This window comes from Lacerta agilis, chromosome 3 (genome assembly GCF_009819535.1).
Source record: "Lacerta agilis isolate rLacAgi1 chromosome 3, rLacAgi1.pri, whole genome shotgun sequence".
Classification (NCBI taxonomy): domain Eukaryota; kingdom Metazoa; phylum Chordata; class Lepidosauria; order Squamata; family Lacertidae; genus Lacerta; species Lacerta agilis.
In genome coordinates, this window is record NC_046314.1 from 51,966,392 (window position 1) to 51,980,648 (window position 14,257).

Genomic DNA, 14,257 nt, shown 5'->3' on the forward strand with positions numbered 1-14,257 from the left:
AACCTACAACCAACAGTGAAAATGCAGGCCTGGAAAAAGCACAAAGAAGCCAATACATAGCACACGATATTTGCAAATCAAGTATCACGTCATAGGATAACCTGATTTAGTTTAATGCCCGTTTTTACTGTTTTCGATCATCCACTCCATTGGAGAGCATCAGCAGCACATGGTCACTAAGCCACATAAGAGGGTGGGGGGAAATAGTATTTTTGGGGAGGCGGGAGAATGAATGGGATGGCTGCCTTTAAAAAAAATGTACTGTGGGGAAAAGCAATTTTTGGAAGATCCTCTTTTAGCATCCTTTTCTTCTGGTCAAATTAGTTGTCAGAAGTATGATGCAAGCATCATATTCTTAAATACATGCAGCATGAAAACTAAACTATTTTAACTATTTCATAGCCCAAACTGAATTATTGTAGATTCATGCACATGGGGTTAGATATGTTATAACAAGGAATTCAGTGCAAAGCAAACACACTTGCCACCCACAAATATAATTCCCAAATATATCTCCATGATGCAATCTTTATATTACTTTAATGTGCTAGTAAAATGTAATTGTTAGAAAAATTAATAAAATAATCCCTACCGTTTTTGGGGGGGTAATACAAGGCACGAAATAATTTGCAATAGAAACTCCAGCATCGCAATCCATGAATTCATGCACATGCATGTTAGTGACGCCTGAGCAAACATGCATACCACATGCACAGGGAAAAATAAGGAACATTTAATATTACAGGAACTCTACTTTGCTTTTAGAAATAAAATTACTGTAAAATTTTTATCATTCTCTCTTCTGCCCCCAGACTATATTTTGCAGGTAGCACTGAAGTGGAATTAAGAATCAGGATGGAAAGGGCTTTTACTCACCAGACTATAAAGCACTATATATTTGACTTAATCTGATAGTAAAACTCATTCCATCACTTCCTAAAGCAAAGCTAAACTTGGGTATTTTAATGCTGAAATCCAGCATTAAATACATGCAGATATTTACACATATTCTAAGCTTGCTTCCAATAAAGATTGTATCTGAGGTAAGGAAAGGGAATAAATCAGCACACATTCATCTAACACAGAAAACAGTTTTTTCAGGTAAGATCCACTGTTACACAATAAAGACTTTTAATATGGGAACTAACATTCTGAAAGGGCAGCTAGTAATAACACAAACATTTAACACAATTGTTCATAAATGTAAACAATTGAAAGCACATGAACCATACTGACTGTGTAGTTCATTAGAAAAATGAAAGAAGGGTTCCAGACTTATTAGAAAAGGGGAGAGGAATTACATTTCAACAAGTTTTACTATAAAAAGGAATACTGTAAAGAGGCTTAAAATATAGTGTGAAAATAAGATTCCAAAGTAAGATTTGTACTCCTGTGTTGTTCTTAAAGACATGTGGGTTCAGCTAAAAAGAAATAAAAAATTTCTCCAAGTTAGGAAAAACAAAAACTGGTGAGGCAGTGCTCACCTCAAAACCGTCTTGGGCTCTTTGGGTGGTATAGGATGTGGAAGTGGTCTGCTGCTGTTGAACTCAATATCATGGATGGGTGAATTTGGGATAGGATCCAGGCGGTTAGCATGTCCATTGCCCACTCCACTAGATTCCAGAGCACTTAGATTGGGGACACTCACAAACCTGTTTGCTGATTTATCATTCTTCTTCTTTTGCTGCATTGAAAATAACAAATGTAAGGAAGGGCCTGTACAGATAAGGAAATTACTTGGGCTTTTAAAATTCTCATTTCTTTGTTTCACCTGAAAGTGAGGGTTTGGATATTATTTATTTATTACAGTTTCAGTACAGCTGCCTTTAAAGCATTCTCCAGAGGGATACGAAAGCTAAATGCTCCAGCTAGTTTGCTGCAATATTGAAGAGCTTGGCTTAGCTTTAAATAATTTTGACACTTTTAGTCTGTATGCAGATTCTTCTTCTTAAAGAACAATGTTAACTTTCTTGTTTACACTAACATGGTATTGGTCCAACTACAGAAATGTAGTGGGAGAATCTGTTAATTTCTAGTCTAATTACAGCCTCTTCCCAATCCCCATGTAACTTAAAACTAGTAAACTTCACTTCTAAAGGAAATCTGACAGGAAAAAACCCTCTCTATGAAAGTATATAATGGGGCTAGATCAAGACTTAGTCACAATGAGGGACCCACACGTGGGGTGCTGCTGAGGGCCCAGTCAAACAAGGCACCACCCTGGTTCCACACAGTACTTTGTATAGGACTATATTATCCACCAACACTCTTTCTGTGGCCATGATATTTCTAAAATGTTTACTGACAAATAAAACTTGTTTAACAAAGGTCTTTTAAAATATTAATTAAAAGTTTCCCGTTCACAGAGTCTGTTTGTTTAACTGCTTCCCTCTTGGTTCCAACTGGAGAATTGCTGATTGATAGCTGCTTAATTGCTCCTTGAATAATCAATCTCTCTTAATTGCCCTAGTGTCAGTTTATGTTCTCATTGTGGTGGGGGGCAACATTAATACAGGTCTATTCAGTTTATTATTCTTTTCATATTTTATGTCAAAATAAAGCTATAAGGAATAAAAATAATGAAAGGAAACCAGTAATTAAAGGCTCCCTGGTGAGAACAGAAAACAAATAAAAATTGGGACAATTACCACAGTTTCATGTCAACAGTAAGCAATAAAATGGGAAGGAGCTGCAAATAGGAAACTTTTATCTAATCATATACAAGCCCTCAGAAGCCTCAATAGTACTTTCCTGTCTACACTGGACAGGCTGGTCAAGTGTGTTTTATTGCCGCAAAAAAGAGCCACAAATCAGGTATGACAGGAGTTTAATACTGAAAGCATTTGATAGCTACACTTTGACATTGACATTGTCCCAATTCTCTGTAAAATGTCGGTGAACAAAGAATGGCAATTCCAGAGGAAAAAGGCTAGTGTGAAAGCAGCCTTAGTGAGTTTTTCCAGCCGCATGCCAGGCTGTTTCCACTAGATGGCACACATGGATCTATTCTTCAGAGTGAAGTATCCTTACTGCAAGACTTCAACAGACAGATGAACTGGTGATGCCACTAATAAGATTTTAGTATCAACCATTTATCAATTTGCAAAAACCAAACCATTATTTGCTTTAAAAAAAAATCAAGTCATAATATAAAAGGTATTGTCAAACTGGGTTTTACTTTTTTTCTAGACCAACACTGCTTCCCATGCTTTTTCTCCACAGTGTGCATGCTCACTACGGGAATGGGATTTGGATCTCAAGAAACAATTTCATAATGACTGCACATCCCCTGCCCAATTGAATAGTCATCTAGAAGAGGCCTAAGAGATCAAACTGCAGAAAGGACTAACAATGTGGAGATTTGGAAAAAGGAAACCTCTGTGTCTGCAATAATTCTTAAAAAGGCTCGGGTTTGTCGTCCCAGGCAGCAGGTTGTGGGGGACAGGAAAATAGCATCCTGCTCTGATGTTGCTGCATGTCAGAAGGGAGAGGCAGTACCACCAACCTCTGAAGTAAGTGGTGCCTGGCTGCAATATAAGGAGTCACCGAACATGTGTTGTACCCTTCTCTCTCATGCCATGTCACTGTCAGGACCAGCAGGAATGTAAAGGAGGAGTCAGGGCCTGAGGATGAGGGGGTATGTCTGGCTAAGGCCCACCTGCTTATTAGAAGACATGGGTGACCATAGAAAGCCCTGCCTCCTTGCCCACCCCAGGAAGAGGAAGTTGAGAAACTACAGTGGCAGAATATAACATGAACCTGCAGGCTTCCTTCTCTTGGACACTACTGAGAGAAGGAAGCCTGTATGGGGCACAAAGGGGAGAAAGACTTTTGTCGCTTCATGCCCTGCCCCCCTGCTGCCAGCATCTTGCCACTGATAGAAAGAAGTCTCTGGGGGCGTCCTTCTTTCAGTGGTGGGTGTGGAAAGAGAGAAAAAAATCAGTAAAAACAAAACTGCACACTCCAAAACATAATACAGGAGCATATTGCTGCATCATACACACTCCACTCTGCCCATCCTGTCTCCCCAAGAACAAATTTCAAGCCTTGAGAGAACAAACCTTGTTTTCTGCTTGTGCTTTGCTTAGTGGGAAATAAACCACAGCATAGGTTATACACAGTGCTAAGTCAGCCCTTGTAGTTTGTTTTTCTGGCAGGCAGGCGTGCAGGAGTGGGCACAATTCAGCAGCAAGCACTAGTACACTGCTCACTGATGAGAAGCCATTATTATTGACCATGGCCTACTGTTACTGATGCTGTTGAAATCCACATGCAGCTGGCTTTCTTTTGTGTGTCTTTCACAGTGTTATTGACCCTTTCTATTTGTGTAATATTTGCAATTCACGTTTTCCCAGTTTCGACATTGTAAATGTGTGACATACCTTCACCAGAGGGTTAATAACACCAACATTAGGACTTGCATTAAACACCTTGTTGAAGTTAGTCTCCCTATTGACTAGTTCCAGTTGATAGAATTTCTTGTCATCCTAATAAATAACAAAAAGATTAAAATAAATTTCTGCATCAGTCACCTTGGATATTAAGTTACTGTGGCCAGATTGACATTCACTCACTCAAGAGTTCATTAATTACTCAAATCTGAAGGTTTAGAACTTAAACTCAAATCTGTAACTCATTACCAGAAGTCTGAAAGGTGGTCATTTTCATACTCAGCATAATTCTTACATTCATATGAGTGTGCCAGAGTGATCCAACTTCATCCTCTACATGGGGATTTTTACCTAGTTCCTTTTTTCCCCATGGACAGCTGTACAAAGAATTGCATTGGCATTCATAACTTCCAAAAAATTCTTTGGATGCTGGGATCATGCCACTGGTTTCATGTACATCCCAAACCACATTTGCAAGTTACTTCTATATCACAGCAAGGAAAGCCACCAGTGGAATCCGTCATAGCTGGGATGCAACAATGGGATTCTGAGTTCCTGCTGGGCACATGTCCTTGTGCTAGCATGCAAGTTGAATAGGAAAAATTGCAGTGGCTCACAGAAATTGGCCACTCAGGAACACCACGCCACCACCCTAAAGCACTGTTTTTTTCCACTTTGTATACAACATCCAAGGAGTTCAGAAGATAAGAGAATTATTTTGCACTCCCCAACTCCTCCAGTTTATGAGAGCTCACTTAGGGTTCCCTGTTGGAGGCTCCCCCAAATCCTGAAGACAGCACAGGGAAAACTAAACATTATTTTGAGAGAAGACATTAAAATTACTTTAAAATTAAGGAAGCAATTCCTTAATTTAGGCATGCTTTTGAACTTATTTTTTATTTATAATTTAGGTCTTTACAGAGTGGTAAAAGAACAGGGTCTTCTGCCTGCGCTACCATATAAAAATAAGTAATTGATAAGTAATTTAAGGGGTATCCAATGCAAGTGTTTTATCTTAAGTAGTTTATGGGCTGCATAGACAGCAAAAATGATTTTTAAAAAGAATCTAGAATCACTTCAAGGTTAATTGGAGAGTCTAGGTCTGGAATTAAAGTAACTGACATTATAAACAACTGAAAGTAATACTCAGGTTTCTTCTTCAGCTACATCCAGTTTTTAAAATTAATGTACTGTATTGACATTAACTTTTAAATCTACTTTAATAGGACTGTATTCTCAGGAGATTTGACAAGAGTTATTAGCATTTGGCATGCTCATACCAAAAGAGCACCAAACTGTCTTACAATCAGTTTCTTTATTAGCTGATCCCTCTCAGCAATCAGGTCTTTCAACTCTGCAATAAGCTGTAAATCTTCTGGTCTTGATTCCCTGTTTTGATATTTTTCTTCCATTTCTTCTAAACTTTATAGGAGACAAAACATCACCCATGGGTTAATAATAGTCCGAAGTTAAGATATAATGCCATAAAAATCATGTTATTGAACTAACTCAAGGAATAAATCACAAGAGCTATTATGTGATCTTCTACATACTAACTGATTTCTTTAATGGTCGGCTACAATAAAGAAAATGACATTTTGAGCTTGTGGGCCACTATCTGCCATAATCAGAGTGGAAGCCACATAACTGATGTTTACTTCTTCCCCACAAAAGACACTAAAGCTAAAACAACTAAAACAAATCCACAAATGTGTAAGACAGTATCAGACTGACTGCCGAGGAACAATTTAGCAAGAACAGTATAAGTGCCACAAACGACAAATAGCAATTACATCAAGAAAATCGTGAGATGGCTTTAAACAGGGAATGAAGAAGCATTAAAGGAGAGAATGGAAATAAGCACACCAATTTACATAGAAGCTGTAAGGAAAGCCTAATAAAATGAAGCCAGCATTCGTAGAGGTTAGTAGCTTTTGAATACAACTGTAGATTGCTATTTGGTATTGAATCATTATTCATATTCTTGAACACTAACAAATGGGGTCAGAATATTAATTTCCAGATTACAATAAGTGAAAGGGCCAATTCACAAATAAGTTATATCTGTGTAGGTAGGCCATGTTGTGGGGTGTGGGGAGCACAGGTGTGAACTGGGGCTTACATGATTGGGCTGTGAACCTGTCCTGAGCTATCTATCAATTATGTCTGCATGGAAAGCACTTTTTTCTAAAATTACTTTCAGAAGAGGCAATGGAATTACAAGTAGGTAAAATACCTTAGAAAATACCTTCTATCAGTCAGTCAGCCCAAATTTGACTCTCAGAAGGGCTCTTGATCTAATGCAGCAGTTTCAAAGGAGTATGTATATAGAAGTAGACACTTGATTTTGATCATACATTACTCTCTAAGCTTCAGGCTCAGATGAATGACAGATGATGAACAAGAGTTTATTCAGTCCATCTCATATCCCAGCACTAAGATTATATCCCCTGGCTAATTGCTGTTAGTCTGGTTGTGTGGAAAGTTTAAGAGAGTCAAGTAGCTCAGATTTCCTTATATGGCAGTTTTTTCAAGGACACAATATTTTTTAATCTGACCATAACCATGTGCACAAAAATAGTGTAAGAGATGCTTACAAACACTTTTGTGTATAATAAACTATTAAGTAGAAGGGGAGATGGGGTGTGTGAAGAGGTACAGTATTACATAAAGAGGGAATGAAGATGGAAGAAAATCAAAACCAAGGCCAATGTAGCAGTAATCTGATGAGGTGCTTCTCCTAAAGATTAAATTCTCACTTCAAAGATATATAAAAATGCTTGGCAGGGGGTTGGACTGGATGGCCCTTGTGGTCTCTTCCAACTTTATGATTCTATGATTCATTTGTTAGCCAGTGTTTTAAAATAGTAAATACAGGCATGGTTGGAGCTTAAGCACAGCGAAGGACTGAGGTTGTGCTTGCCTGCTGCACATTCCCTAGAATCATAGAATCGTATAGTTGGAAGGCCCCCAATAGTTATCTAGTCCAACCCCTGCAATGCAGGAAGCTCCTGCAGCCAATCAGAAGCCATGGAAGCCCCGTCAGACGTTCGGCTACCAACAATAGTTCACAAACCGGAACAGTCGCTTCTGGGTTTGCAACATTCGGGAGCCAAAACATTTGGGAACTAAGCTGTTCAAATTCCAAGGTACGGCTGTACAGTAAAGCTGGGAAAAGGTTCTGAAAAGGTTACATCATTTAGGTCTTTTTTGATTAGAAAAAAGGTGAATAAATGGCGGACATGACAGAACTGTATACAATTATGCATGGTGTGGAGAAAGCAGAGGTAAGCTTTCCTCCCTCTCATATAATACTAGAATCCGTGATCACCCAATGAAGCAGAATGCTGGATGATTCAGGCCAGACACAAGGAAGTACTTCTTCATATAGCATGTCATTAAACAATGGAATTCACTACCATAAGATGCAGTGATGACCACCAACTTGGGTGGCTTTAAAAGGGGATTAGAAAATTCTTGGAGGGTAACACTTATCAGTGGTTACTAGCCATGACGACTTTAAACTCCCTCCAATATTGGAAGTGGCATACTACAGATTGCTAGCTGATGAGGACTACAAGTCGTGAGAGTACTGTTGTGTTCATATTCTGCTTGTGGGCTTCCCAAAAACATTTGGCTGGCCCTTATGAGAACAGGATGCTGGAATACATGGGTCTTGGTCTGATTCATCAGGGCTCTTCTTATGTGACTGAATACTCTCCTGCACACAGAAAAATGGCTATGTCAGAGAAAAGGAGTGTAAGCCTACCTTTCAAGCCATGTTGAATTTTTAAGTTAAGGTTTCTTTTTTAATCTAGAGGCATATTCAAGCATTTGAAGCAATCTACCTAAAGCTGAAACACTGCTGTTAAGTTTGGATTGAAAGTTTGAAGGTATTTTTTATGTTAAAAATAATAATTTCATAAAAAGAGAACCAGTCCTCTGAAGAATAGTGAACTGCACTTCCTACAAACCCCTGCAGAATTGAAACAAAAATACCAAAACTTTATTTTTCCTCTTCTACATTTTACTGCTATTGCAGGACAAAAGAAAACAAGGAGACAGGGACAGAGACAAGGACAACTGACTTAAAAGGGATAGTCAAGGATGAATCAGCCACAGAGATTAAATCAGACAGTTTTCAGAATTAAACTTTTCAAGGCTTTTCATATATGTCCATATTTTGCCTAACTGTTCTTTCACTAATGGCAGGCTGAGGGAGCCTTATCAGAAGCGACACATTTGTGGAATTCCCTCCTCGGGGAAGTTTGCCTGGTGCCAACACCATTATCCTTGTTCTCCCAGGCTTTTAAATGTATTTTGAGCTGCAGTCCTATCCATACTTACCTAAGACCCACTGATGTCAATGAGGCTTTCTTCTAAGTAGATATGCATAGGATTGCACTATTCTCTAACATGCTATCTATATTTTATCTTGTTTTGCAAAGGGCCATGAAAGCCTTGCAGAAAGGCTGTGGGTGTGTCTAAATGATTCCAAGTTAGTGGGTACACCACAAAAAGACAAGTTTGGGCTTCTTTTTGAGAAGTGCCTCCACTTGTGTATGTCTCTCCAATGTCCATCATAATTTACTGAGTAATACTGTAGATCATTTCATTCAAACTCTGCCCACATACGAAATGGTTTAATGTAATAAAACTTACGAAATTTGCAAAGCTGAATTAATTTCCTTGAGCAGCTCTTGGGTCTTATTAAAATCTGCCAGCATGCTTTGTCTTTCTCTGATGTGGTCTGCTGTCATGACATCCAGCTCTTTCTCATGTTTCTTGTTTAAATCTTGTTCATGCAGCCTGTTTAATTTATTTTATGTTAAAAAAGGTTATTCTTACACCAGCTTTGTTCATCTTGACTTCCTGCCATGTTTGCAAAGGATTTGTGCATAGCATCACTGAAAAGAGCTACAAAATCTAATTCTACTATTTTTGTTTCTCTAATCATCTAGCTTATTTCACTAAAAAGTCATCTCCTTTAATGCTTTGTAAATAAGCATGGTGAAATGTAAACAGAAATATACTTAAGGGCACTTTAATAAATATTAAACAGTAGCTTATGATTGTACCTTACCAATAGCTAATGTCCTCTAAACTCTGCAACTTGCAAATATTGTGGGCAGTCCAAAACTTAAATTTCACTGTTACTTCATCTGAGATCAAATGGGCATATATGAGTCTAGCAATTTGAATCTGACTGCCTAACATATTCTAGGTAAGTCTCAAAAAATCAAGTACAGCCCTTCATTAATTTTAGGTTGCCAAATCAATCAGAACATATTACCTGACATTGCAAATATTCATACCTAATTTGTTGGTTGGATTCACTACGTATTCTGAGAACCTCCTTCCCTTTAAACTCCAGTTCCTTGGTTAGTGCACTTATGTTCTCATGCAGAGCAAGAATCTCCTTATCCAGTTCAGATATATGGTGGTCTCGATGCCTCAATTCATCCTGTAGATCTGATATCCGGCAAACAAACTCTTTTTCCTATCAAGCAAGTATCAGTATGTTAAGAATACTTTATATAACATATACTTTATATGGCACACTTGCCTCTGGTTGAATAAACATAACTTACTTTCCCACTTTTATATTTCTGGTTACTAGATAAGAGTAAAGAATCAGATTAAATTTAGGAAGACTACAAATGGCAACATATAAAGAACTATAGGCATTTGTACCTCCTGCCCCTACTTTGCCCTATTTCCTCTCCTCTGCAAAATATGGTGATCATGTTAGAGCTGAAGGGAGGGCTGAACCATCATTATAAAAATGTACTTGTACTTATGGACTTAAGAGACAGAGCTGTGCTTCTCTACACACACACAAATTCCAGACTACTGTAGGCTCAAGACTAGCACCTCCATGCTACCCTCTGCTGCCAGAAATACTCTCCAGCAGCACAAGTGAAGTGCACATGTGCAATCTTCCCAGGAAGATTTTGGGTGACGTACTGGGGTTCATTCTGACGTTCCTGCTATTTTTCTGCAAGATTAGGTGGTCTCTGCCCACTGGTTTCCTTGAGCATTATTAATTGAAAACCAGGGGTGGATTTTCTAGATCAAACCTTGTTTGCAATGCATGGAAATTGCCATGGATCAGTTTTTCATACATGCACAATTCTGTTTTAGCTGTTTTGGAGGGAAGCTACCTCCTTTGGTTTCTCTCTCCCCATTTTTGTATTTCTCTAGGTTCACTTGGGCAAGCTGATACCTCCCTCTTGTCCATAGTTGGTGCCATTTTGGCTACATAAGCATCAGTACTTAGTCTATGAAGTTGGAATAGAAGAAATGATATGGACTGAAAGGAGCCAGTATACCACAGTGGTGCCTCTGGTTACGTACTTAATTCGTTCCAGAGGTCCGTTTTTAACCTGAAACTGTTCTTAACCTGAAGCACCACATTAGCTAATGGGACCTCCTGCTGCCGCTGCACGCCAGAGCACGATTTCTGTTCTTATCCTGAAGCAAAGTTCTTAACCTGAAGTGTTATTTCTGGGTTAGTGGAGTATGTAACCTGAAGTGTATGTAACCCAAGGTACCACTGTAAAGGGATACTAAAGGAGTTGCAATTTTTCTTAACGGTGAACTGTGCCTATAATTAAAATATATTTACTCTCTTTTGGCTATGTGGAAGATAAATACCTGGTGCCTGCTAAGCTCTATGCTTCTTTCAAGTTCCATTTTAGCAGCTGCTAGTTCTTGTTGATGATTATGTCTTAGTTGATCAATTGCTGCAGCATGCTGATGGTTTAGTTCTGAGCGCAAAGATGCTGGGAGATAATAAACAGATTTTTTTTATAGTTCTACAAATAGTAACCCAAACCACACATATGTATAACCATGCATTTATTGCTTTAGGGGAATGACTAGACTCTTAGTTTTCAACAAATTTGTTTTCCAGCTATGTTGCCTCCTTTAGCTGAAAAATGTTAATTTTTGTCATACAATCAATCAATAAATGAGTGAATAAATGGAAATGTTTATCAACATAACAATTTTTTATTATTATTAAAATGGTGTTGAATGCCGAATTAAGCAACCTTGCAGAATTTTATTACTCTGCGGTGGACGTGGGTAAGCAATGTGATATTTCATATTACAACTCCAGATATTTTATATTACAACTCCCATCAGTCTCAGCCAGCATTGCCATTGATCAGGGATGATGAGAGCTGCAGTCTACTTCATCTGTAGGGCACCATGTGACTACTCTTGCCAAAGGTAATCTAAATACTTACTGTATTACATTCCTGGCACTCAAACTGCAGTATTTTGATGCTTGAAAAATTTAGCCATTGTGAGTTGCATGGAATGTGGTTACATAAGTGTTGCCTATAATATTCAGTGAGAGCAACTCAGTTTCTTCCTCATTTTGTGACCCTTTAAATTTTTATTTCAGTTTTCAATTATTTATAGTTACAGGTAGGTAGCCGTGTTGGTCTGGCATAGTCAAAACAAAATAAAAATTTCCTTCCAGTAGCACCTTAGAGACCAACTAAGTTTGTTCTTGGTATGAGCTTTCGTGTGCATGCACACTTCACATGCACACGAAAGCTCATACCAAGAACAAACTTTTTTTTTTTTTTTTTAAAATAAAAATGCTTTATTTTAATGTTTCAAATTATAATACATACACATATTTCCGACAAAACATACACAACCTACATACATTTTTCAACATCTTAAAAACCAAACACTCCATCATACTTTCCTTATCTTCATCACACTCTACCCACCACCTTCCAACATGCACAGGGTGGGGTGTGGGGTGTTGGAAGGTACCAAGAACAAACTTAGTTGGTCTCTAAGGTGCTACTGGAAGGAAATTTTTAAATTTTTATTTTGTTTTTTCAATTATTTATGTACTTTTTTAAAGGCTGTTTTTCTTTTTCACAGATACACACCATTTTGTGACTCCCTGTGTCCACTGAGCATGCTCAGTGGCTTTTTGTGTGTGTACAGCTTGCTCTCTTTGTGGTGGTTTTTTTCAAATATTTTCTGTACTTCTGCAAATCTCAGGATTCCCGCATGCACGCTGCTACTTTCCTGTTGTTTCTCAGTGACCCAGTTTTGGCTCTATTTTTGTGAGCACAGGACAATGAGTTTGCTCTTTAAAAGGAATTATTAATGATTGATAGTGATATGAATAGGTGATACGCACAAATTTAACATTGAAGACAAGGGCCTAGTAATGAAAGACTGGGACAAAACAGGCAAGATGAGGGATAGCACATCTGTCTGAAACTATCATAGGAAGATATGTATTTTTCAAATTTGGCACAAGTTTCCATTTAAAAAACCAACAACAGGAGCATTATCCTGAACAGGGGGTGATAAATCACAATACTGCACCAATAAAATGGGTAAATTGTGCTATAAAACTCTGGGTATCAACTACTTAGAGAATAGTCAGCTTTTCCTCAGAAAAAGTCTAAATGTAGCCCAACACACGGGAAACCACCCATTTTCATTTCTCTGTATATTGGGCAGTACATGCCATCTGCCTTCTGCACCATAAGTAATAGCTTATGTTTTAAATAGTCACATGAAAATACTGTACCAAGCATAGCTTTCCCTTCATCTTCCAGTTCAAAGCGAAGAGTCTGCAGTTCCTGTTCCATTTCTAGTTTGAAAGCATCCATAGCTTGCCTGTGTGCTTCTTTCAGCGCATGAAGTTCTTCTAAGTGCTTCTGTTTTAAACGTTCCTCAAGTTCCTAGCAAATTTAAAGGAGAATTGCTCTATGTGTATAGAAAAATATTCTTATCAATGAGGCAAAATAATTGCTAAATAATAATAATAATAATAATAATAATAATAATAATAATAATAATGCTGTAATTAACCAGCTACTTTTATTTTTTGTAACTCCAATTCCACAACCTAGAGTGTAACATCCTCACCTTTCCATTTTCCCACTTTCTGGACAAAATGTGAGTTGTTTAGGGGTAAGGCATCAAGAATAACTCGCCCCTCTACACATCCCTCCCATTACAGTTCAAGAGAAGTTAGAACACACATGTGTGGATTCCTTTATGCCTCTCCACCCCTGCCTTTCTCCCAGTACAGTGTTTCTTTGGGTGCTTTCTGAGTTCTCAAATGAAGATAGAGAAGTTCTTTGGTAATATCTCATAGTTCATGTTAACATACGGTCTGCCATCTGAAAATGTTAAGATGCTACAAAATACTGAATGAACATGCCTTTTGCTCTTCTTCTTTTGTTTCCTCCATGTTCTGAAATGCAAGGATATGTGCTTCTTTCAAGGACTTGTGTCTCTGTTGATGCTCTTCTTGTAGCTCTTCAATCTCTTGGGCCAGCCTCTGTCGCTCCTGGCTAAATTGTGCCTGAAGTTGCTGCATTGAAGTCTGAGACTGGGAAAGCTGCATTTCTAGATTCTGCTTCAACAGGGAGATCTAATTCATAGAAAAGCAAAGGTAACTAGAAATTCAAACTATAAACACTGTGTTTATATTTATTGATGGATATTTGAGATTTTTTTTATTGTGGTCACAATACAGAGAAGTACAGAGATCCACAAGTGTGGTGTCCTGCCTCGCCAAATAGCAGCCCTCCCACACTGCATCAAGCAGTTTCTTATATGGTAGAGGAAAGCTGATGGGCAGCGGAGAGACTACAGGTGTACTGTGTTCACAAATGTTCTTGCATTTTTAACATTTCCTCTCTGTATTGGGGCCTATTTTGCTTAGTAACACATCCTGGTTAATAGAAATTTGAATATCCAACTGCATGCAAGTGGACTTCTGTTTGCACAACAGGACTTTCTCTTCCTTTCCCATCCAGCTCCTAGTGTCCTCAAAATCTGCTCTAGAAAGATGGGGGACCCTATAGAGC

At 38.2% G+C, this 14,257-nt stretch overlaps 1 protein-coding gene across 10 annotated transcripts in view; it reads right to left on the reverse strand.

The window, feature by feature from the left end:
• Positions 1 to 14,257, reverse strand: part of FAM184A (family with sequence similarity 184 member A) — a 68,221-nt gene that overhangs the window by 1,733 nt on the left and 52,231 nt on the right. For 3 of the 10 annotated variants that reach the window (XM_033143693.1, XM_033143699.1, XM_033143694.1), the window contains 8 exons: positions 13,606 to 13,818; positions 12,967 to 13,120; positions 11,049 to 11,176; positions 9,707 to 9,891; positions 9,054 to 9,200; positions 5,696 to 5,813; positions 4,383 to 4,487; positions 1,485 to 1,684 (listed from right to left, as the gene is read on the reverse strand). In XM_033143693.1, the coding sequence (XP_032999584.1) occupies positions 1,485 to 1,684; positions 4,383 to 4,487; positions 5,696 to 5,813; positions 9,054 to 9,200; positions 9,707 to 9,891; positions 11,049 to 11,176; positions 12,967 to 13,120; positions 13,606 to 13,818 (1,250 nt within the window). Of the gene's footprint in view, positions 1 to 592; positions 688 to 1,484; positions 1,685 to 4,382; positions 4,488 to 5,381; positions 5,398 to 5,617; positions 5,814 to 9,053; positions 9,201 to 9,706; positions 9,892 to 11,048; positions 11,177 to 12,966; positions 13,121 to 13,605; positions 13,819 to 14,257 lie in introns of those variants that run through there. The other 7 variants (XM_033143696.1, XM_033143695.1, XR_004426224.1 and 4 more) reach the window with 6 other exon arrangements.